Source organism: Cervus elaphus, chromosome 17 (assembly GCF_910594005.1).
Source record: "Cervus elaphus chromosome 17, mCerEla1.1, whole genome shotgun sequence".
Taxonomy (NCBI): domain Eukaryota; kingdom Metazoa; phylum Chordata; class Mammalia; order Artiodactyla; family Cervidae; genus Cervus; species Cervus elaphus.
Window position 1 is genome coordinate 23,337,544 of NC_057831.1, and position 26,488 is coordinate 23,364,031.

At 37.9% G+C, this 26,488-nt stretch overlaps 1 protein-coding gene across 4 annotated transcripts in view; it reads left to right on the top strand.

Moving 5' to 3' along the window:
- Positions 1-26,488, top strand: part of SLC9B2 (solute carrier family 9 member B2) — a 58,593-nt gene that overhangs the window by 19,369 nt on the left and 12,736 nt on the right. For all 4 annotated transcript variants that reach the window (XM_043870722.1, XM_043870724.1, XM_043870725.1 and 1 more), the window contains 6 exons: positions 2,276-2,446; positions 9,243-9,385; positions 10,220-10,347; positions 12,137-12,312; positions 15,923-16,029; positions 17,935-18,084. In XM_043870722.1, the coding sequence (XP_043726657.1) occupies positions 2,276-2,446; positions 9,243-9,385; positions 10,220-10,347; positions 12,137-12,312; positions 15,923-16,029; positions 17,935-18,084 (875 nt within the window). The remainder of the gene's footprint in view (positions 1-2,275; positions 2,447-9,242; positions 9,386-10,219; positions 10,348-12,136; positions 12,313-15,922; positions 16,030-17,934; positions 18,085-26,488) is intronic.

The window sequence follows — 26,488 nt, forward strand, 5'->3', positions numbered from 1 at the left end:
GACTGGTTGGATCTCCTTGCAGTCCAAGGGACTCTCAAGAGCCTTCTCCAACACCACAGTTCAAAAGCATCAATTCTTCGGCACTTGGCTTTCTTTACAGTCCAACTCTTACATGACTACTGGAAAAACCATAGCTTTGACTAGTCAGACCTTTGTTGGTAATGTCTCTGCTTTTTAATATGCTGTCTAGATTGGTCGTAAGTTTTCTCCCAAGGAGCAAGCATCTTAATTTCATGACTGCAGTCGCCATCTGCAGTGATTTTGGAGCCCAAAAAAGTAAGTCTGTCACTGTTCCCATTGTTTCCTCCTCTGTTTGCCAGAAGTGATGGGACCAGATGCCATGGTCTTAGTTTTCTGAATATTGAGTTTTAACCTAACTTTTTCACTCTCCTCTTTCACTTTCACTTTCATCAAGAGGCTCTTTAGTTCTTCACTTTCTGACATAAGGATGGTATCATCTGCATATCTGAGGTTATTGATATTTCTCCTGGCAATCTTGATTCCAGCTTATGCTTCATCCATTCCAGCATTTCTCATGATGTACTCTGCATATAAGTTAAATAAGCAGGGTGGCAATATATAGCCTTGACATACTCCTTTCCCGATTTGAAACCAGTCTCCTGTTCCATGTCCAGTTCTAACTGTTGCTTCTTGACCTGCATATACATTTCTCAGGAGGCAGATAAGTTGGTCTGGTATTCCCATCTCTTTAAGAATTTTCCAGAGTTTGTTGTGATCCACACAGTTAAAGGCTTTGGCATAGTCAATAAAGCAGTAGATGTTTTTCTGGAACTCTCTTGCTTTCTCAGTGACCCAATGGATGTTGGCAATTTGATCTCTGAATTAGTTTATATACAATGGCAAATAGGTAATTGTGTTGCTGTAATATGGAGTTTGCATTCTTGTATATAATTTTTCCTGGCATATTAGTATTTAACATGATCGAGCAATGGCAGATTAAGTATGAAGTGAAAGATCAGGTATTACAATTATAAAGCTTTACTAACTTTAAAGATAAAACATTTTAAAAAGCTGAACATCCTGTGTAAGTTCCTTCTTTTCAGGCAGTTGGCTGTCCTCTTAGGGACTCAAACACTTAAACTTGCCACGATGTTAAGGTATCTAATGAGACCACACGTCGATGAAGAATTTGCCAACACTTACCCCAGTTAAAAAAATTAACAACAAACCATTTGATTAATGGAAAAGACTACAGTCTGGGTCAGATTTTGGTGGAACTGCTCTCTATCTAGAGCAAATGCTTTCAAGATTCTACATCTTGAAATACTGTGATTCCAGGGTTTCAGTTGTCGGGTTTTGGGGGGGTTTTTTTTTGCTTTGGCCAAGCCACACAGCTTGTGGAATTTTAGTTCACCAACTAGGGATCAAACCCGGGACACTGCAGTGGAAGTGCCAAGGCCTAACCTCTGAACAGCCCAGAAATTCCCTGGTTCCAGGGTCTAAGTCTGCAACGAAGAGGTTGACTACGGGGGATACAAATATTAGTGGAGATACAACTGTGCTGGCACTTTTATTAGGATTGTTGTTTTTGTTAGTGCTTTGGTCACAAGCTTTGAGTTGTGAATGGTCTGCCCTACTCTTTTTCCTGTGAGCCTTTCTGTTTTCAAAGTTCAATTTTGTAGAACACAGTGTTTTCAAACAGGGAAACATATCTCACTTTCTAATAGACATGCCTCTCCAAAAGGAAATACTTCAGGCAGCAAAGTAATTGTCCAGATGAAAGGTTTGAGATGCCATAATGAATGATGATCAAAAAAAGGTAAGTATGTGGGTAATTCTAAACAGACATTGACTATAGAAAAGAAGCAATAATTAAACAATAAAGTTTAATTCAAAGCAGAACTAGAATACTAAAATACTGGAGTATGATTGTTCGGGTGTTCTCATGTTCCGTGAAGAGGATCAAGATAGCAACTGTTTCTCTTTTTTTATTACTAGTGAATATTGATGGTAAAATTACAAGAAAAAATAAGGGAACTATAAAAAATCCAAAATAGTAGTTTCTTCTTACAGTGTGAAAGGAAGTGGGCGATAGGATTAAGAAGGGTGCATAGGTAGATTCAGAGTCACTGGTAATATCCTGCTTTTTAAGACAGTTGATAATTGCCCCGTTGTTTATTTTACTGATGTTCTTTAAAACTTACATGTGGTTATAAACATTTGTATTATGTATTCATTTTCTTATGATTGGATTATATTAAAACCTGGAGATGACAACTCATTGGTAGAAACTAGTTTTCCTGGTTTATTTCAGTTACCATGGTGGTTCTTCTATGGGCGGTGGTTTGGTCAATTACCGGCACTGAATGTCTTCCTGGAGGAAACTTGTTTGGAATTATAATGCTGTTCTATTGTGCCATCATTGGAGGTAAACTTTTCCGACTCATTAAGTTACCTACGTTACCTCCACTGCCTCCTCTTCTGGGTAAGTGCTAAACACGTCCTGTTTTCTTCATAGTAAATCATATTTTAAAAACAGTAGCTTGGAAAGCTCTGGGAGATAGATATAAAATATTTTTGTATTTGCTGTACTAGAACCAAAACAAAAGCCAGTTGTTAAATTTTAAGATCAGTGAGCAGGTTGTTAAGTAGATTTTAAAATAGATTTTTATTGATTTATTTGTTTATTTTTTGGCCATGCCATTTGTGGAATCTTAATTTTCCAACCAGAGATTGAACCAGACCCCAGAAGTGAAAACGCTGAGTCCTTAACCACTGGATTGCCAGGGAATTCCCTAAACAGCAATTTTAAAAAATTAAGTTATATGTAATATATAAAATATATTAAATATATAAAATATATATATAAATATATAAAATATATATAAAAATGAAATAACTTACAATAAAAACAAGAGCAATAAATACTCAAAACAGATCATTTCCTAATTATTTTACTAAATATTCCTCTTATCTATGCTCTTGAGATTATGGAAATAATATATAATGGTGTGCCTGTCACTGTCTTCCTAAATCCACATTCTTTGACACTCTGTTGGTAGCTTAACATCAGCCATGGTGGAAGTATCTGTACAACAGAAATCAGCAAGTGCTAGAAATTAGGACTTAATATATTATTAATCATTCACATCATTGATAAATGAATGATGTTCCAACATGCATTTTCATTGTTTCATTTTCATCTTATTCATTAACATAAACAAAACTATCAACCAATATTCCTGATGACACTATACTCACTCATAAGTGATATAAGTGACTTCTTTACCAAATCAGCATTTATTTGTAATGTGATTTTTGTCAATTCATGGTTGAACTGCAACCATAGTTGGTTATGAATATGGAGTTCAATAATGAAAAATAATTAGAGCATTCTGTGAAAATCAATTGGCTACATAGAATTTGGGGTTTCCCGGGTAGCTCAATTGGTAAAGAATCTGCCTGAAGTGCAAGAGACCTGGGTTCAATCCCTGGGTTGGGAAGATCCCTTGGAGAAGGGCAGAGCAACCCACTCCAGTATTCTTGCCTGGAGAATTCCGTGGACAGAGGAGCCTGGTGGGCCACAGTCCATGGGGTCACAAAGAGTCAGACACAGTGATGATTGCTGTATATTTATAAACTATATTCTACACATCCTGTATATCAGTAAAATTTATAACAAATATGTAAATATATACATATAAATATACACATGTCTTTGGAGACCTATTTATTAAGCATTTACCAGCATATTATTGGGTGTCCCAACTTTCCAAACATGATACACATGAAAATTAGTCTTAACACTGGACATTGTGTCTTTAATGTTTCTTCTAAAAATTCTATGTTATAAAATTTTAGTTTACTACTTTCATTCTACCACAAAAGAGATTTTGTGTCCTTTTCTAACATACATAAATCACTTTTATTTTAAAATTGCATACCTTTTACACATACAGATGTATTTGCACACATTTCCTGAGTTAAATTGTTTTCTGTTATCTTATGTTAGCGAGGACAATGAATATATTTGCTTTTGAATTTGTGGTCAGCGGCAGCACTTTAGTCATGTCTGACAGTTTGTGACCCCATGGACTGTAGCCCACCAGGCTCCTTTGTCCATGGGATTTCCCAGGCAAGAATACTGGAGCAGGTTACCATTTCCTCCTCCAGGGGATCTTCCTGACCCAGGGATCAAACCCATATCTCTTGCATCTCCTACATTACAGGTAGATTCTTTACCACTAGTGCCACCTGGGAAGCCCCTCTGCGGTCAGCAGTTGAAGCTAAATATAAAAAGAACTAGAGTTATTTACATCTTTTAAAATTTTTATTTATTCTTTATTTTATTTTTGGCTGTGCTGGGCCTTCGTCGCTGCTCAGGCTTTTCTCTAGTTGCAACAAGCAGGGTTGTGGTGCCTGGGCTTGTCGTTGTGGTGGCGTCTTATGTTGCGAAGCATGGGCTCTAGGGCACCCAGACATCAGTAGTTGAGTTGCGGGTCCTGGGCTCTAGAACACAGGCTCAGTAATTGTGGCACCCAGGCTTAGCTGCTCTGAGGCAGGTGGGATCTTCCCAGCATGTCTCCTTCACCAGCAGGCAGATTCTTTACCACTGAGCCACCAGGGAAACTGGAGTTATCATGCACTATTTCTTAATATATTTTTCAATTTTAAGTAAAACTACAGAGTTTTTGCTTTTGTTTTTTTGCTTAATTAATATTATTTATCATGAGTGCTTTTTGTTCTCTGAAGTTTATTAATGGCATTGTTGTTAAAATGAGCTGTTTCTAGATATGCCTGTGAAGTGAAAGTGAAAGTCGCTCAGTCATGCCCGACTTTTTGCAACCCCATGGACTATATAGTCCATGAATTCTCCAGGCCAGAATACTGGATGGAGTAGGTAGCCTTTTCCTTCTCCAGGGGATCTTCCCAACCCAGGGATCAAACCCAGATCTCCCACATTGCAGGTGGATTCTTTGCCAGCTGAGCCACAAGGGAAGTCCAGGAAAACTAGAGTGGGTAGCCTATCCCTTCTCCAGGGGATCTTCCCGACCCAGGAATCAAACTGGGGTCTCCTGCATTGCAGGCGGATTCTTTACCAACCGAGCTATGAGAGAAGCCCTGGATATGCCTGTATGCTATGATAAAAGGTTGGCAATCCATCTCTTTTGTAAATAAGATATTATTGGAATGCACCCATGCTCATTCCTCTGCATATGTCTGTGGCTGTTTTCACATCACAGTGCAAAGTTGTGAAGTTGTGAAAGAGACCCTGTGGCCCACAAAATCTAAGATGTTTCTTATCTGATCTGCCCCTTGGCAGAAAGTGTTTGCTGACTCATATATCTAAATCAATGTTTTTCAAACTTTATCACAAAAAAGTGACCTTGGGACTTTGTTACAATGCAGCTTCTAATTAAGTAGATCTGAGGATGGAACCTGAGATTTTGCATTTCTAATAAGTTGTTTTAGAGAGAGAGAGTTAGTTGCTTCAGTTGTGTCCGACTCTTTTGTGACCCCGTGGACTGTAGCCAGCCAGGATCCTCTGTCCATGGAATTCTCCAGGCAAGAATTTTGGAGTGGGTTGCCATTTCCTCCTCCAGGGGATCTTGCTGACCCAGGGATCAAACCTAGGTCTCCTGCCTTGCAAGCGGATTCTTTACCATCTGAGCCACCAGGGAAGCCCAAAAATTATCTTAAGTTTTCAAATAGTCTAATAATCATAAGTTTTCAAACCTGGTTGCACATAGGAATCATTTCAGGAAGTTTTTTTAAAAGCTGGTGCCCAGAGATTCTGAATTAATTGATGTGCTGTATGCCCTGGGCATCAGAATTTTTAAAAGCTCCCCAAGTGATTCTAATATGCAACCTAAGTTGAGACTGCTGTTCCAGAATCCATGAAAAAGTGCTTTACTTCATCTTTTTTCCCCATTCTATGCCTGTTGTTACAACAGAATATACCAGGTACCCAAGTGGTACATCCTTGGGCCTTGAGATCACATGAAATCTCCAGGGGTAACTGAAAGTATTCTCGAAGGTCACATATCTGATGTATCTTACCATCCCTTTTTGCAGTGTTAATACTTGTGACAGAAGAAAGTTTACCAGTTCTTATTGTAGTAGTGTTTGCTCAGTCAATTCAGTCATGTCCAACTCTGCAATCCTATAAACTGTTACCTGCAAAGGCTCCTCTGTCCATGGGATTCTCCAGGCAAGAATACTGGAATGGCTTGCCATTTCCTCCTCCAGGGTATCTTCCCGGCCCAGGGATCTAATCAACATCTCCTGCATATTCTGCCTCCCAGGTGGATTCTTTACCACTAAGTGCCACTCAAATCACTATTGTAATAGGGCCGGGATCTGAAACTGGAACATTATCTGAATTCATAAAGGCTTGTTACGACAGAATGTGTGTGATAATTGCCTGTTCTATATTTTCAAAAACTCATTGAAATAATTGCTAGAGGGACTGGTGGTCCAGTGTCTAAGACTCCATGTTCCCAATTCAGGGGCTCAGGTTCAATCCCTAGTCAGGGAACTAGATCCAACACACTGCAACTAAAGCTCCTGTGTGCTGCAACTAATACCTAGCATGACCAAAATAAATACATAAATAAATATTTTTTTAAAGACTTAAAGAAGAAGAAATAATGGCTGGCAATGGAGGATGAAGGTGCATTTTTTGTTTCCAAAATGAATGTGAAGGCAATTTCCATGGACCACTTTCCTTTGCCAGTGGTCTGCACTGGTGATTTTTATTTGAATGTTCTTCTTGCCTGTAAGCCCACTTGGGCCTCTCCATTGGTTGTGGAGGAAAGAACACCTTTCTTAATAGAGGAGTATTATTCTTTTTTATTCTTAAATGGAAATATTTTTAAATATGCAAGAGTTATCAATTCATGGCCAATCTTATTTCATCTACCTCCAAGCTTTTTGGAAGCAAATTATTATTGAAAAAAAAATTTCCATAATGCAAATTAAGAAAAAAAGAATAACAGTCCTCCATCAAAGAAGGTGTTCTCTCTTCCCCAACCAAGGGAGCAGCCCACGTGGGCTTAAAGGCAAGAAGAAGACACCAGCCAAGTCCCTGTCAGGTGGCCCCAGCAACCCGGCCACTGGCAAAGGAAACTGAGTCCCAGGGAAATTGTCACTTTGATTCGGGGAACAAAAAATGCTCCCTTCTACCTTAAAACTCCAAGAAAGCCTCATAACATATTAGATTATTGTTCTTTTTGATTTCAGGTAGTTACACGCTATAATAATTTATGGCTGATTTAGAGCCACATTTTAAGTTTCAGTAAGGAACGACTGGCATACTAATAACACCTATGGTTAGTGCAATATTTTGGACTTGATAATTCATCAGCATCCATAAATATGAAATACGCCTGTACCCTAGGGCTTAATGTTTCTGCTGCTAGAAATTATCCTGTGGATATACTTATACAAGTCTACAAATATGTAAGCTCCATGTGGACAAGGACCATGTTGGTCTAGCTCATATCTGTATTATCAGGGTATCATAAAGGTTTGGCCCTTAATAAACACTTGATGTCTGAACTGTGCTCATTTCGGCAATGTTTGTAATGAAAAATCTTTTAAGTTCATTAATTGGTCCCCAAATTATGGTACTTCCAATGGGATTCTTTTGCAACTATTAAAAAATAAGGCAAACACACACACCTCAGTGGAAATATGTCCAGGATATATTGTTAAATGAGGAAGAAATTATACAGTGGTATATAAATGTGCTTTTATTTGTGGCCAGTGCATGCACACACACACACATACACACACACACAGGCATGCTTAAATAGGTATTGAAACTTTCTGAAAGTGGACAGAAAATCCTTAACTGTGGAAACAAACCTTTGAGGAATGAAGATCAAAAGTTGCAATTGAGGTGGGGCATATACTTGTCACTTTATCCTTGTCAGTAATTTTAAATTTTACCATAGGCATGTATTATTCTTATAATTATTCTTTTAAAAGTAGTTACTGTGGGCCAGTTATTACTTTCACAAATTCTAGAAAGACCGTGACTGCAGAATTCAGAACTTAGAGACCTTCTTCCAGATGAAATGTCGGTAATGAAATATGCCTGGGAGGGGTACTTCTTTACCTGTCTGCCTCTGGAGCAAGTCACAAAAAAGTCCACTGGTGATTCTTTTCTGTTCTCATAGCTTATATTCAAAACATCCCAACACCCGTAAATGTGTCCAGTCATTTAACAGGTGGTGCTTATAAGGGCATGCTGAGATGAGGGCAGTGCTGGAGAACAGAGGCTAGAAGCCTCACAGGATCTGCTGGAGAAGTGTTTCCCTTTGTACGACATGTGGTGTTATCACTGAGGGCAGGATTCCCTCACACACTACTCAGTCACACTCAGCTGCCTGCCCTTCCCCAAATGTCACACTTCTTTTTCATACCTGGGAAGAAACTGCTTTCTCTTTCAGAGACTTTTCAACTCCTCAGTCTCTTCACCCCTCTTCATCTTTCTGGGACCCTTCTGACTCACCCCTTCCATCTCAGCTCATACAGTGCCTCCTCATGCTTCTGTAAAATTCAGTTGTCACTTTGTCTCGCTCCCCTAGAGGCTGAAAGCTTGTTGAGGTGTAGTACCCAGTTTTTGTTCATTATTATATCTCTAATGCCTATTATAGTATCTGAAACACTGAAGGCATTTGGTGAATGTTGAATGGCTAAGTGAAAAAAGAGTTATCACCTGACATGACAGAGCATGTCATATTTCTTCAAAACTCACTCTAAGCCTTTGCAGAGCAGATTGTGTGTTTTTAATTAAATTATCTTATGTGAAGGTAAAATAGAATCCATATAGGTATTTATTGATATTTCTGGTAATCTGACATAGCCAATAATTTCAGAAGCTATTTGCTCTTTACACACAAAGAGATGACTAAACTGGACATTGTATTAAAATTTTTTACATTTAAAATTTTTTTTTTTTTTACATTTAAAATTTGATCACATTTTCTATCCAAATATTGCATCCTGTTTCTCCCTTTCAGGTTCAGTTTAGGAATTATTAATTATTCTAATTAGTTGTTTTTATCTGCATATTAAAACCTTACATTAGCTCCTCTAATTGATTATATTAACTTTTTAAATTAAAAGTTTAACCTAATTTCACCTAACGAATAAGCAAAAAAGAAAGTCTTGACATTACCTACCTAGGATTATAGGGTTGTCTCTTTAATAGCTAAAATGCCAAAACTTACTGCCTTTGTTTGAAAACTAAATTGTTGACTTCTCCATTATAGGCATGCTGCTTGCTGGCTTCCTCATCAGAAACATCCCTGTCATCAGTGATAACGTACAGATCAAGCACAAGTGGTCCTCTGCTTTGAGAAGCATAGCCCTGTCTGTCATATTGGTCCGCGCTGGTCTTGGGCTTGATTCAAATGTATGAAGTACAGATTTCTAATTATTGACTAGAATTTTGTTCCTTCACTTCTGCCAGTATTTAGAATCACTGAGCTTTGGGAATAGGGGTGGATGCTGCGTGACATTCTCAGGACGAGAAGAGAATCCATGCAGAACGGCCCCAGAAGATGTTGCCTATTCTTTCTTGGAGAAAAGTGGAGTTACTGTGTGGCAACAACACCAAGAATAATGATCCTCCATTTCTCTGACAGAGATATTGGCTGTAGTTATAAATGGTGCTTGTGAGAGAGGAGATGTCATTTTTGGTGGGCAAAGCCCCATACAAGTTTTTAGGGCTGAGTACTGGCTCAGGAAATTGCCTTGTATATAGAATGAGTCTCAAATATGGGTTTTATTAATGCTTTTTACATGTATGTTTTGACTGTGGGAATGAATATTTTGGGGGATAAAGGTTTTCATCCAAGCCTCATTTGGGGACCACAGATTATAAATAAAGCTAAACCCGAGAAGATCAAATCAGCTACTGTGTGGATTATGAACACAGACACTGGAAGTGGCCTGCTTGGGTGCAAACCTAGATGCACAACTCACTGATGTTGTGATCTGAGGCAAAGCACTTTAACGTGTGCCTTTTTACATGAGGACATCTACAAAATGGGCATAATGTATCATAGGGCTGCTATGAGGAATAGATAAGCTTTCTCTAAACACTTAGAACACAGGATGTTCTAAGCGGGACATTCCCAGAAAATGTGTGATGATCTGAGTACACATTAATTGCAAAAGCAATTAAGGTCATAATCTCTGCGGGTCTTTAGAGAATTGTTTTAGTATGTCTGTGTTTATATTTCAGGCCCTGAAGAAGTTGAAGGGTGTTTGTGTAAGGTTATCCTTGGGTCCTTGTCTCGTGGAGGCGTGTGCATCTGCTGTCCTGGCCTACTTCCTCATGGGTTTACCATGGCAATGGGGATTCATGCTGGGGTAATTCATGATTTTTCTTTGTTGTATGAAAAATATGCACAGACATTTTAGTGCTTTCACTGATTCCTTACAGGAGAATACATAGTAGCATTTTCTTGAGGACATCAGAAAATACATCACTGATGTTCTTCAGTTCAATTCAGTTCAGTCACTCAGTTGTGTCCGACTCTTTGTGACCCCATGGACTGCAGCTCACCAGGCCTCCCTGTCCATTGCCAGCTCCCAGAGTTTACTCAGACTTAAGTCCATTGAGTCAGTGATGCCAGTCAACCATCTCATCCTCTGTCATCCCCTTCTCCTCCTGCCTTCAATCTTTCCCAGCATCAGGGTCTTTTCAAATGAGTCAGCTCTTCGCATCAGGTGGCCAAAGTATTAGAGTTTCAGCTTCAGCATCGGTCCTTCCAATGAACACCCAGGACTGATCTCCTTTAGGATGGACTGGTTGGATCTCCTTGCAGTCCAAGGGACTCTCAAGAGTCTCCTCCGACAGCACAGTTCAAAAGCATCAATTCTTCAGCTGATGTTCCAGCATAATCTAAATATTAGCTCCAAAGTATAGTATATGTAATAATAGTGTGTGTCTAACTTTATGGGCTTCCCAAGTGGTGCAAGTGGTGAAGAATCCACCTGTCAATGCAGAAGATGTGGGTTTGATCCCTGGATTGGGAAGATTCCCTGGAGAAGGACATTCAGCAACCCACTCCAGTATTCTTGCCTGGAAAATTCTCTGGACAGAGGAGCCTAGCAGTACAGTCCTTGGAGTCTCAAAGAGTCAGACACAACTGAGCACACATGCAGAGAGCAAAGATGTCTAACTTTTGCAGTGATTATAATAAACTACTGAAGAAATCATGATCTTTTACCTCTGTGTGATTCCCTGTTAGTGAGAGACGTGCCAGGTCTCATCTGAGAGTCTGTACAAAGAATAAAAGATACGGTAACAGTGATCAACACTCAGCACTGTTTTCCTCCTTCTTCCGTCACCAGGCTGTTTTGATTATGTGGTTAAGAGCCATGAGAAGTAAATAAATGTGCAAGTACTTAGTAATGTAGTGTTAGTGAGTAGACAAGAAGTAAATTCTTACTTCTAAGGGTTACGACCCTGGAGCTACATGGCTTGGATTCAAATCCCAGCCCTGTGACTTTGCATTACGCAAATAACTTCTTTGGCAAGTTATTTAATCTCTTTGTGCCTCAATTTACCCATTTGCAAAAATGAAGATAATTATTGTAAGTATTTCATGGTGTTATTGTGAGAATTAATTTGGTTAATATATATAAAATGCTTAAAATAGTGTTTGGCATGCAGTACGCTCTCTAAAATGCTTTTCTACTGTTTCTACTGCTCCCATGATGAGTATCCCTTCTCCTTCTAATCTATTGTTTTATTTTACATACAAAGTCCTAGTAGAATGCCTAATTTTAGTGAGTTCCAATTCAAAAAGTCTGTGTTTTTCAGACCTCATACCATGAATGATTTTTTGTTTTTCTTTTTTAAAAAAAGATTCCTGGGGCATAACTCCAATAGGTCTTTTATAACACTCATAAATATATATTTTTAGGCAACCTAAGTAATTCTAATATAGATCACCCATAGCCACACTTTGACAAAGTATTCTGTGGAACTTGTATGTGTGCGTATATTTCTGGTTTGGTTCTTTGCTGCCATCTGAAAGGCTATAGTTTTCTAAAGTATAATCTCTAAAAGAGTAGTGGTCACTATAATTTTAATAACAGCAGCAGTAGTAGTAAGATACTGTCATAAATGCCTAAAGCACTGCCTGCTTAGTTTTGTTTTAGGTGCTGTGTCTCCAGCTGTCGTGGTGCCTTCAATGCTCCTTTTGCAGGAAGGAGGCTATGGTGTCGAGAAAGGCATCCCCACCTTACTCATGGCTGCTGGCAGCTTCGATGACATTCTGGCCATCACTGGCTTCAACACCTGCCTGGGCATGGCCTTCTCCACAGGTACACCAATCCATTCACAACGTGCTTTTCTCTCGTACTCTAAAGACATAGGTTATGATGTTATAAGCATGGCATAGTTGCTTGATAGAGGCAACTTAAAATAGAAAAAGTCACCTCCCGAGAGTTAGTTCCATACCTAAGACAGGACCAGTAGCTTCCTGTCTTTACTCTCTTCACCATCTAGACAGAAACTGCTCAAGCAATCTGGTAAGTTCAGTAAGAGGAGATTCAAATTTTCAGAGTTTAAAAGAGGATTAGAACAGCTTTTGCATGGAGTCTCTGGGAAAGTTGGGTCTTGGAGACCTCACACAAGGGATGAGGAGATTTTCAATGACAGAGAGCAGGCCAAGTGGGAGAAACAGCACTCTTCTAAAATAGGAAGAGTTTTCACATTTTATGGGTAATAGCAGCAAATGATTTTAATGGGTATCTTTTTAATACTTACTCAGTGTTTGATATTGATATGGACACATTATATTTTAAGTAGTAATAAAAAAAAGAAGGCATTTTTTTTCTCCCCCAGTATTATTTAACACTTTCACTCTCCTTTGGTGCAGCATAAATTTAAGTTCATTTTTTAATCCATGTCCAAGTTTGGGAGATAAGATAAGATTTGTGGTTTCATACTATTGGCAAAATGTAGTTGTAGCTTAGTTGTAATTATCTTCAGATTATCTCACAGGAACACACCTTCTTAGAAGGTCATGGATTTTCAGGCTCTCCACCCTGCTGTAGTTTTTTTTTTGGTTTGGTTACATATGATTTTTGCCGATTAACTAGAACTTCATCTCTTCCTGTTGCCCCAAAGTTGTCAAATATATACACTCCCTGCCGTATGTCATGGGAAAATTGATCTTGTCAAAACATGGCTTTCATAAGGTTACCTTTCCGGGCAAGAATCAATGAGGGGGACTTCCCTGGTGATCCAGTGGTTAAGACTTCACCCTTCCAATGCAGGAGGTATGGGTTCAATCTCTAGTTGGGGAACTAAAATCCCACATGCTGTGTGGTGCAGCCAAAAATATATATATATATACACAAGGATTCCCCCTTACCTATTAAGTCAGATCTACACTTTGTCTCTTTTAATTCTGCTGTACCTATCCAGACGTATGTTCTCACTGTTTTCCTGATATATACACCTTTAAGATAATGGTTGTCAGCCTCAGCTGCACACTAGTATTACCTGGGGAGGTTTTTAAGATACTCATGTTAGGTACCACCTTTAGGCCAATTAAATCAGAACCTCTGGGAATGGAAACCATGGCTTTAGAGTTTGCATTAGAATCACAGGGGATGGGAAGGAGCAGGCAGGGAGAGCAATGAGGAGGGTCTGCAGGGCTGGTGGCTGTGGATAGCCTGAAGAACAGTCAGCAATGCTGTGTTCCCTCTGCCCCGCCGCACTAAATGTGGTCCTTAGGCCTTTTGAATGGAAACTGCCTGCAGTCTCTTTACAACGTGGATCCTAAGCCTTGTGAGATTTACTAAGTCAGAATTACTAGAGGCAGGACATAAGAAGTCTTTTTTTAAACAACCTTACTTTATCAGAGCCTGGAGGAGGGCATGGCAACCCATTCCAGTACTCTTGCTTAAAGAATCCCGTGGACAGAGGAGCCTGGCAGGCTCCAGTCCATAGCATCACAAAGAGTCAGACATGACTGAAGTGACTTAGCATGCATGCACACACTATATCAGAGACTGAAACTAATTGGCTCCTTGCTACACATTTATAGGAAATTGAAAATACATAGTAAATTATTTATCATATTAGCTCAAGACTTGGGCTACTCTCCCAGCTAGATGCTTTGACAGTCACACCATTACCTAACAGAGAGCTGTCCTAGCTAAACAAAAATCAATACAGAGGTTAAGTTTTTTTTGTTTTGTTTTGTTTTGTTGTTTTGGCTGTACCATGTGACTTATGGAATCTTAGTTCTTGGACCAGGTATTGAACTCAGGCCCTTAGCAAAGAAAGTGCAGAGTTTTAACCACTGTACCACCAAGGAATTCTCTCTCTCTTTTTTATAAGAGATGATTGAAACTGTAGAGGAGGAAAAGATGTTTCTCCTCTACTGATCTTGGGTTCATTGACTGGGACCCAGTAAATCAGACTGACCAAAGACAGATTAACAAGAGAAACACAGTTTATTAGCCTGTGCATCATGCTTACACACAGGAGTAGACGGTGCTGAGTAGCTTGGGATGTTTAGAATTGGGGTTTCTATAGCGTCTTAGCAAACAACAATAATTTTGTAGAGAAATGCAAGATAAAGGAAAAGGACTTTGAGCTTTTAGAGGCAACAAATTGTGAAAAGGCAAATACATGAGCAAACTATGGTTAGATAAGGGCTGATTTAGCAGTTTGTTATGCAGATTCCTCTGGTGCTGTCCCTGGGCTGATTAGGGTTCCCAGTTGCCTTGGTGGTTAACTTCTGTCCTTCCTGATAGAGAGGCGAGAGGCCCAGCTTTACACATTCATGTCCTGCTTTTAAAAGCAAATAGAAGGCAGAGAACTTATCTTGTAACTGTTTATTCCCAGTTGCCTTCAGCTCAAAATAATCCTTATGCCAAAGTTGCATACTTTGCGGTGGCATATTCTGTACCTGAAACTACAATAACAAGAAACCACATAACTAGTTGGTACACATTTCCTTAGGACAGTATGTGAGAAGGGCTTTATATGTTGAGCAGTTTTAGTATGATTTTCTGCACAATGTGCTAGCAAAGATTTTTTTAAAGTTTCCTAAACCCTGTTTGCTATGGGGGAAAATATAGTTTACTTACCTCTATATTATGTTATTTCAAAGAGCCTAAGCAACAAAGGCTCTTCCAAAAGCAATTTCAAAAATAATTTATTTTCAGATTTACTCTTAGAAATAATATTTGAGAAGGGGTAAGTCCCCTCCACTCATTGTAGTAAGAAAAGATGTTTTACTTTAATTGCCAGATTTTTACGTTACCGTGGGGCCTTCCCTGGTGGCTCAGATGGTCTGCCTGCAATGTAGGAAACCCCAGTTAGATCACTAGGCCAGGGAAGATCCCCTGGAGAAGGAAATGGCAACCCACTTTAGCATTTTTGCCTGGAAAATCCCACAGATAGAGGAGCCTGGCAGCCTATAATCCATGGGGTCGCAAAGAGTCAGACATGACTAACTAATAATTTTTATAAGTTACTATATTCTATACATATTAGAGCTACTTAAATCAATGTGTTTATTATTAAAATATCAAGCTCTTAAATGGAAGTTTAAATACTAGATCTGTCTACTCACAGCCTATGTATATAATACAATAGAACAAATTAGCCCTGATTCATGAATTTTATCTTTCACATTTTCTTAGTAAATAATAAATTAAATTTATACTGAAGTAAGCATAGACAAAGGTGCACAACTCATAGCTTATGCCTGTTTTAAAATTTATCTCCAGTAATATGCATACTTTTCTTAGTATAGGCCCATTTAATTAGACACTTGAAGAATGTGGAGAGCAGGAAATATCTGTAAATTTTTCCTTGTATGTAATTATATGCTTTATGTTAATGATTAAACCCTGTGTGTTTATTGATTTAGAATTCTGGGTGAAGTTTTTCTTTTTATGTGTTTTTAAGGCTCCACAGTTTTTAATGTTCTCAAAGGCGTTTTGGAGGTGATCATTGGTGTGGTGACTGGGGTGGTTCTTGGATTTTTTATTCAGTATTTTCCAAGCAGCGACCAGGTAAGAAATAATCTGTGAGCACGTTGTGCTGTAAAATGTCATTAGAGAAGCATTCTAGAACACTCTGCTGAAAGATGATGTCAAGTATGTGATTTAGAAAATGGTTCACTATTTTAACTCTGCTCATTGTGGTATCATTGTGGTATCATTGAGGCTTAGATGTGTAAGGTTTGTAAGATAGTCCTGGAATTTTTTTCTCCAACTTACATTCTGTATGCTTCAAATTGTACTGCAAAACAAAGAACATCAGTTCTAAAATACTATGATACATATCTTTGTATTTTAATTTTATTATTGAATCTTAATTTTATTGTTATTCATGATACTTAGCTAAACTAAGATATGAAATGGCTTTGGGGGCCTCTTTTTTAATATCAAAATACCTTAGATTCTAATACTATCAAATAAACCTCTCATCATAATATAGTCCAATATTTCCCACCAAAGATATCAGAGTTCCTTACTATACTCCATGATTTCTTATTAGTAGCAAAGATTTTGTTTCCTTTACTCTCCTAAGTCTCTTGGAACAGATAAAGATTAAAAGTCTTTTTTCCCGACAAGAACTGGCATTATTTTGAGATTTCAGAGCATTTTGAATAGAATTAGAAACTTCCCTAAACTAGAACTTTAAGTAAGAACATTAAAACTATCATTACTAGAATGTATGTTGGTTTGAATTTTTAACTGTGCTCCAAAATACTCCATTTGAAACTGTCTATAAAAGATTTTATGAATGAATAAAGGAAAATTGTAGGATTTTCTAATTAAATAATAAAATAAAGTGAAAATAACAGCTTACTTACTGTGTATAAAGTGATGTGGTATGTATAATAAAGTGCCACTTATTCAATAGAGCAGCCACTAGCTACACATGCCCACCACAGATATAGAACAGGCTGGGGAGATATGTATACACACAGCTGATTCACTTTCTTGTACAGCAGAAGCTAACCCAACATAGTAAAGCAATTATACTCCAGTAATATAGTTTAAAAAAAAAAGAATACTACTGCAGACAATGCAGATACAGAAATTTCCATCATCACTGAATGTTCTGTTGTGAAGGCTGATCTAGGGCACTCCATACAGTAACTCATGAAACGAGTACTATTAATATGCCCATTTTACTGATGAGGAAATTGAGGCTTCAAGATGAGGGACTTAAGCAAGGTCACACAGCTAGAAAGCAATGGAGCTGGGAAAGAACCAGGTGACCTACCGCCAAAGCCTGCATGCCTCCAAGTCAAGCACTTCTAGAAGCCTGCCTGCCTTCTAAAGTGATCAAGAAGCTTAAAAGGCCGAACAGGGAAAAGTGAAAGGGAAGGGGTCCACATTTCTAAGACTTTTAAAAATCAACAACAAAAAAACTACTGTCACTTTACAGTCTCTTAAGCTCCTTGGTATTCAAAGATTTAGAAATAAAAACCAAGAGAGCATCAAATTAAAGAGTGAACGGCGAGCCTAAAAATCAAAGATGGCATATCTTTAGCCTTCACAGAATCCCTGTGATTTGGGATTTGATTTGGGAAAGAGGAAGAAAATCTTGGAGAGTTTAAGTAATGTGGCCAGTCACACACACCAGTGGTGCCAAAGCTAAAATTTTAACCCCGGACTCTCTGTCCCCAAAGCCCATGTGCTTTTTTCTGCTGTTGCATTTAGCCCTGAGAAGTTCTGCTTTGATAACTACAGAGAAGGATAGCTGGTATTCCTGGGAGAGGAACCTACATTTATACATGTGCTAACTCTACTTTTACTAAGGAAAAGGAAGTAAATATTATGTCACACACTTAGGTGCTTAGACACAGACATATATATTTTCTACTGTCTTGAATATGGAAAAATCAAGAATTAGAAATCAGTTGCATGAAATAACAGAGCTAACCGCCCTTTTTCCTCCTCTAGGACAAACTTGTGTGGAAGAGAGCATTCCTGGTCTTGGGGCTGTCTGTGCTGGCTGTGTTCAGCAGCACATATTTTGGTTTCCCTGGATCAGGAGGACTGTGCACGCTGGTCACAGCTTTCCTTGCGGGCAGAAGATGGGCCAGCACAAAGGTGAATTCATCTTTAAGTTCTTCTACTTGCCGGGACCAGCCGGCAAAGAGAACAAGTCCCGACCGCAACCACATGGAAGCCTGAGAAAAAAAAAGCTGAAAGTAAAGGATGGGGTCGAGAGGGCTGAATGCTCTTTAGGCAAGTCAGCGAGTTTATTGAGTAAAGCAGAAAACATAATTCATAAAAAATGCCATCTGGTGTTTGCCACATCAATACAATTCTTGGTTTCAAGTGATTGCAGAAGCTTACATCTTGTTTTTGGCATTCCCAAAATAAGCTACTAAGTGAAGGTCACTACTACGTTTTTCTCCAGGAAGAACAAAGGAGACCCTGCAAATGTTTTACTACTTTATCATGGGGTGGCGGGACAGGGAATGGCCTCTTTCAAGGCCTTTCCCAGGGCCTTTTTGGGCCTTGAGCAGGCCGGCTCCCCGCATCCACTCACAATTACTTTCTGATCAAATTAATTTTTTCTTTCCAGATATGTTCTTACCGTCAAATTAATGAAATTGCTTAGTCATAAAAGCTAGTTTCTGTGCATTTGTAAACGTGTACCTAAGTTCACACATGCACGTACTTTTCCCTTTACATACAGAACTGTAACTTAATGTCTTTACTTAAAACACGTATACTTACTTAAAACATATCTTGGTCCTATTTCCATGCTGCCTTCCTTATCCTATGTAAGTGCTGCGGAGTATTACATTATATAGTTGTGCTATAGCAGTGGTATTAGTTGCTAAGTCGTGTCCAACTCATTGCAACCTCATGGACTCTAGCCCTCCAGGCTCCTCTGTCCTGGGATTTCCCAGGCAAGAATACTGGAGTGAGTTGCCATTTCCTTCTCTAAGGGATCGTTGTGCTAAACTCTATTTATTTGCTCTCCCTCTAAGAGACATTAGATCATTTCTCATTTTCTAAGGCAAAAAAATTGCTTCAATAAAATGCCCTTCCATATACTATATTTCATAAATGCTGGGACACTATCCAGTCTTACTGTTTCTATCAAGAAAGAAAAAGAATGCTTCCAATTAAACTATGATGTAACATCCTAATGTCTTAAATATTCATTGAGAAGAAATTTAACAAATTATAGCATATTATTGAGTTTATAGGATAGGTTTCTAGAAATAGGATTGCCCTTTGAAAGACTGCACATTGATACTTTGATAATATCAATTTGCCCCTTTAAAAGACTGTACCAAAAATTAAAAATAGAAAAAAATAAAAGACTGTACCAATGTACATTCTCACCAATAGCACATGAGGGAATCTGCTTCTCTGATCTGTTTTCAGTCATCAGATACTGTGCTAATATAACGGGTGAGAAAGGTACCTCATTGCTGATCCAATTGTATTTCTTTATGAATGAAACTAATTATCTTTTCATATATTCACTAGCCAGTGTATTCAAAAGCTTATGCCTGTTTTTTGTAACATGGTTTTGGGGATCATATATATTCACTAGCCAGTGTATTCAAAAGTTTATGCCTGTTTTTTGTAACATGGTTTTGGGAACCTCCCTCGTGGTCCAGTGGTTAAGACTCCACACTGCCAATGTAGGGGGTGATGGTTCTATCCCCGGTCAGGACACTAGATCCCACGTACTGTGCAGCACAAGCAAAAGGTTAAAAAAAAAAGATTACTTTGGTTTTTTTCCCCATTTTCAAGATCATTATTTGTTTTCTTTTTTTAGTCCTTTGGTAGAACTTTTTTTACAAATTGGAGGATAATTGCTTTACAGTGGTTTATTAGTTTCTGCTGCACAACAAGGTGAATCAGTGATGAGTATGAAAGTGAAAGTGTCAGTCATTCGGTCATGTCTGACTCTCTGCAGCCCCATGGATTGTAGCCCACCAGGTTCCTCTGTCCATGGGATTCTCCAGGCAAGAATACTTGAGTGCCATCCCCTTCTCCAGGGGATCTTCCCAACCCAGGGATCTAACCCAGGTCTCCTGCATTGCAGGCAGATGCTTTTCCATCTGAGCCACCATAAACTCCAGCCAGAAGTATACAGTTATTCATTTTATTAATATGTATTATGGAAATTAGATGATGGCCATTTATTTATTTTAAGATACATTTTTGTAGATTTAACCTTGACAGGATCATATGCTATTCAGTTTAATGAAGAAATTAGATATATGTCAGTTCAGTTCGGTCGCTCAGTCATATCTGACTCTTGGCGACCCCATGGACTGCAGTACTCCAGGCTTCCCTGTCCATCACCAACTCTCGGAGCTTGCTCAAACTCATGTCCAAGTCGGTGATGCCATCCAACCATCTCATCCTCTGTCGTCCCCTTCTCCTCCCGCTTTCAATTTTTCCCAGCATCAGGGTCTTTTCCAATGAGTCAGTTCTTCACATCAGATGGCCAAGTAATGGAGTTTCAGCTTCAGCATCAGTCCTTCCAATGAATCTTCAGGACCAATTTCCTTTAGGATGGACTGGTTGGATCGCCTCGCAGTCCAAGGGACTTTCAAGAGTCTTCTCCAACACCACAGGTTCAGCTGGGTCATTCTTATTGGAGTTGCTTGTGAGTTGCAGGCAAATAGTGACAGACTGGACTCTGTCCCTTAACTTCTTTTTTAATTTTTAATTAATTTATTTTTTAATTGAAGTATAATTGCTTTACAGAATTTTGTTGTTTTCTGTCAAACATCACCTTAACTTCTTAATGGTAACCTTTACTCAGCATTAAAAAAGAAATTAGTAAAGAGAATAATTTTATTTCTGAGTATGAAACTACTATTTCATACTAAATTACAAAACTTTTTTATATTAAAATTTAATATTTTAAATATATAATTTAATTTTACTATAATGTTTATATATAAAATAATATTTCTGAGTGTGAAAGTGTTCATTTTGGGAAATAACACATTAAAGTCAGAAAGCAAAGGAAAAAAAAAATCATTTACAATTTCTCTACCTAAAGCCAAGAGTGCTATAAACTACTGAAATATTTTAGTTTATTTCCTTACCTTTATTCAATAGGAAGATTTTCAAATATGCTTATGGTAAGTTTCTTCACATTGAATTTTACAGGAAAATGCTTTCTATTGTCACCTCTTCAAAATTTTTCAAACCAACTCATTATATTAAACCGTCATTGGTAAAAAGAGGGAAAGGAACTAATGACTATTATTGTCACTTATTTTCACAAAAGAAACTGAAAAAGTATTACCATTTCAATTTTATAGATATTGTAAATCAGAAGAACTTAAAAAAAAATGTCAAGGTCACAAAATTTAAAAGTGGCATCGGTGGAGAAGGAAATGGCAACCCACTCTAGTACCCTCGCCTGGAAAATCCCATGGACAGAGGAGCCTGCTAGGGTACAATCCCCAGGGTCACAAAGAGTCGGATATAACTAAGTGACTTCACTTTAAAAAAAAAGAGAAAAAAAAAAAAAAAGTGGCATCGGTATTTAAGCTCAGGTTTGACTCCAGAACACTTGTACTACCCTGATCATACAACTACAGCATCATTGCACAGGGCACATTTTTATATTTTGACACCTATTTGAGTCAAATTGAGACACATATCAAATATATTAAAAGCATACCTCTAAACTTTGTAATTTAAAATTAAATCTCTCACTTCATAAGTAATAGGATTTTGAAAAACAAAGAGCCACATCATTTGGAATAGAGCAATAGTTTTAGCAGCAGGGACATCAAGGGGAACACCAATCCCTACTCTAAGGGACCACTAGCTATGGGCACAGAAGACCAAGAGGGAAAGGCAGATTTTGCTGAGTGTCAGTTACACTATTTTCCAAAATATAATGTGGGTTATATAGAAAAGATTGTTATAAACCAAAACGGCGCATCTGTTTGAGTGCATGTGTCATAGCATTGCCTGAATTGCCTGCAGCCTGGTGCAATCACCAGGCTTACAGAAAGTCAATGTTAATCCACAACCCAGCAAAAGAACTAGGTACCTTGTTTTTCATATATACCTCTGTTTACTCTCCTATGTATATCCATCCCTTTATACACACACACACACACACACACACAACCACAATGCACATACTCACTCATACACACACACGTAGAGATGCCCCATAATTTTTCTGAAACCATTTCCTTACAGTTAAATATTTAGGTTATTTCCCATCTCTGCTATTTTTAATTATGCTAGAATTCTGTTTCTGATCATTTCCTTAGGGCAGATTCCTAACAGTGAAATTTGGAGGTCAAATAATATGAACGTGTTGAGGATTTTTGACACACATTACCAAAAAGCTTTCCAGAGTATGGTAAAAAGAGTATGCTTACTCTTCCACTGCTAATATATGAGGCCCGTTTATCATTATACCCTCATCAGCTTATAATAGTTTCACAGATTTAAGCATGCATCAGAATCACCTGGAAGTCTTCCTGGGTTAGATTTCTGGGCCCACCCCCCAAATCTCTGACTTAGTTACAGTGAGGCTTTAGAATTTGACTTCTAATAAGTCTCCAGGTGATACTGCTGGTGCTAATCTGGGACCACATTTTGTGAATGTGACCACAAATAGGACCACATTTCACTCAGTCGTGTCCAACTCTTTGTAACCCCATGGACTATTCAGTCCATGGAATTCTCCAGGCCAGAATACTGGAGTGGGAGGCCTTTCCCTTCTCCAGGGGATCTTCCCAACCCAGGGATCAAACCCAGGTCTCCCGCATTGCAGGTGGATTCTTTACCAGTTGAGCCACAAGGGAAGCCGCAAGAATGCTGGAGTGGGTAGCCTATCCCTTCTCCATCAGATCTTCCCAACCCAGGAATCGAACAGAGGTCTCCTGTATTGCAGGCAGATTCTTTGCCAACTGAGTTACTAAGGAAGCCCCACAGTTTATGAGCCACTGGCTTAGAAGATTATTGTTTTTAACCTTTAGCCATGCTGAGGGGTAAAAAGTGGTATCTTGTTTTATTTTATGTTTCTTTGATTAACTGTTACTGTTCAGTCACTCAGTCATGTCCAACTCTTTGCAACCACGTGGACTGCAGCATGCCAGGCTTCCCTGTCCTTCACCAACTCCTGGAGCTTGCTTAAATTCATGTCCATTGAATCAGTTATACTATCCAACCATCTCGTCTTCTGTCATCCCCTTCTCCTGCCTTCAATCTTTCCCAGCGTCATGGTCTTTTCTAATAAGTCGGCTCTTTGCATCAGGTGCCAAAGTATTGGAGCTTCAGCATCAGTCTTTCCAATTAATATTCAGGATTGATTTCCTTTGTAGGATTGACTGATTTGATCTCCTTGTGGTCCAAGGGACTCTCAAGAGTCTTCTCCAACATCACAGTTCAAAAGCATATTTTTTCATATACTTTTCCCTTTGTATTTTTTATTTTTCTTTGCTAGGTCTTTTATGCATTATCTTCTAAAGTTTAATGCATTGATTATTGACCTATAAGATATATATATATATACATATACACATATTTATATATATGAAGTTAGCTTTTTGTGCCTTTTTATATTGTTCATTTTTTAACACAAAGATATACTTTCATGTGATCAGATCTATGAATCTCTTACTAGGACCTTTCCTCCAAAGTTTTTTTTTTTTTTTTCCCTTAAAGATTTCTTTCCAAGTGAAGTTTTACATACATTTATTCTCTACTATAACCTTGAAAAGTAGATATCAGACCATTTTACAAATGAGGACACCAAGGCTTAGAAATATTGGATACAGTGCCTAACGTCACAAAGCCAGTAAGTGGCAGTGCGAGGATGAGAACACACCATTTGAATACGCCAAACTATTTCCCTAAAGAAAGGAAAACGAATCTTCACTGAATCAGTTATGTGGCAGGCACTCTCCAGAGCAACACAGCATTATAAAAGGAACACAAAATGTAGTTTGCAGAGACCTGGATTCCAATCCTGGTTCTATGACTCTTGAGCTGTATAATCCCCCAAGGTCACCTATATTCTCTAATACTCGATTTTCCCAACTATAATATGAAGAAACTAATAACAACATCTAAAGAACTGTGGCTATTTTATGGGGAAATGGAAATGAAGCATTTGTAAACTCAATAGCACTATAGCAATAATGTAGTTGAGTTAAACTTCGAAAATCTAAAGCATGTATAAAATTCATTTGTGCCTATAATTTCTGATGTTATTTCTTACTTTCCTCTTGGTTTTCCATTTAATCATTCATCTTGCCATCTGTTGTATTTTATTCAAGTGTACTCACCTTTTTTAAGCCTCTGTCATCTATTTTTTTCATTTATTTTCAAATTCAGTGCTTCTAGATGACCTTTATAGTTATGGGGGGTTGTTTTCTGTTTTATTTTGGGTGTTCTGAATATTGAATTGTTCTTCTAAGAGAAGTATCCGCTTAAATAGACATTTAACCCATGATGAAACTTTCATTTCTCTTAACTTTCTCCTTTTTGTCCATCCTTGAAAGTGATTTATATTTTTGAAGATTCTTACCATTGGTACATAGAGATGTATAAAGTGGCCTTAACTTTTAATGGACAACACAATCTTCTTTCCTTTTGGCTCATCTTTTTTTTTTTTTTTTGACTGCACTATGCAGCTTGTGGGATCTTAGTTCCCCAACCAGGGATTGAACCAGTGCTCTTGGCAAGGAAAGTTCAGAGTCTCAGTCACTGAACCGCCAGGGAATTCCCTAGCTCATCTTCTTCTATAGGTATCTTATTTCTATGGCTTGATTCTCTTTTATAAATAACTTTATTTTGGTTTTGAAATTATGAAAAAGCCACCCAAAAAGCTATATTGTGACTCTTCTCCCTTTTTAAAGTTTCATAATATATAAGCCCATATCTGATGAAGCCCATATCCAATTAGTTCTAAAGTGTTACTATCAAAAAGCAAAGCATGGCCTTTGCCTACAGTTTAGAAATAAAAGTAATTTGATAGGGAAAACTCTTTAGGACTTCTGCTCTCATTGGAGTTCTGTATATATAAAATGTTGAAATATTTTTGAGAACTTTCCATAAGCAATTTAGTCCTGTCAACAAAAGCCTAAGTAAGACTAAGATTAATAGAGTTAAATTTTGTTCTTTACAACTAAGTATCAACTAAAGTCTGAGCTTTAGCTATGATATACTCTAAGAATTAAATTCAATAAATTGAAAAAAAAGAATTAAACTCAAAAGTAAAATTTAAAGATATGTGGCATGTTGGCAACTGGACAGTTTTTGGCAGAACTAGAAATTGTCATTAAATGATAAAGGATCTTGGATGTCTTTTATTTTATTTTATTGGATGTCTTTTAATATAAACCTCTACTTGACAGATGAGAAAAATGAGGTGCTAAGGGCAAGTGACTTGCAGTTAATGGGTGACAGAATTTGAACCTAAATCATCATCTGATTCCTTATGATATCAAAGCATAACTTTTTTTTTTCATGATATAGGAATAGAACTGTATACATAAATCAACTGACCCCCTCACATATGCTGTCTTTCGACATTGATAAGTTAGGAGAAAATAGAATCTTCACCCTAATAAACATATCAGAAATAATAATGAAGAAAATAGAGAAGCAATGTAATCCTCTGTCAGAGTTCCATACAGATGTGGAAGGGCAAATCCTTAAAAACATGTAATTTTAAGGGTAAAACTGTGGACCAAAAATATAGATTCGTAATGTTGATTGAAAAAAGTCTGTTAGACATAAATTCTTAGGTACTGTAATGGGCACTGCTAGATTGCCTTCCATAAAAAACCATTGTCAGTTTCCTCTCCTACCAATTAGTCCGAGTGTGCTTACAATCTTACAAATATTTTACATTGTAGTTTTTTTGCAATGTGGTTATGCTTTCCCCAAAAATATGGTATATTGTTTCAACTTGTGTTTCTCTGATCACTGAGTTTCAGTGTCATGCTTTGAGGCCATTTGTGTTTCTTGTATGACTACTTGTGTATTTGTGTTGCCCATTTTTCTACTAGGGTCTCTATCTTTTTCTTAGTGATTGGGTATTTTTCCTTATCTATTCCACATAGTACAGTTATTTTCTCTTGGTTTGTCACTATCTTTTTTATGGTTTACTTTGCCACAGACACTTTAGTTTTACATGGTCAATTGTGTGAGTCTTTCCCTAGGATGTTTGAATTAAGTTTTAAAAAACATATCAACCAGGATCTTGTAAGGAGAAAGAAATCATATAGTAACTGGAATAGGGAAGTTTATTATTAACCATCCCAGGGATCAGTTAACAAGGGGTTGGCTTGTAAGATGTGAAGAGACCCCTAAAAAATATAGGAATGTGTGCTGTTCTTAAATACTCAGTTGTATATGACTCTTTGCGACCCCCATGCACTGTAGCCCACCAGGCTCCTCTGTCCATGGGATTTCCCAGGCAAGAATACTGGAGTGGGTTGCCTTTTCCTTCTCCAAGGGATCTTCCCAACCCAGGGATTGAACC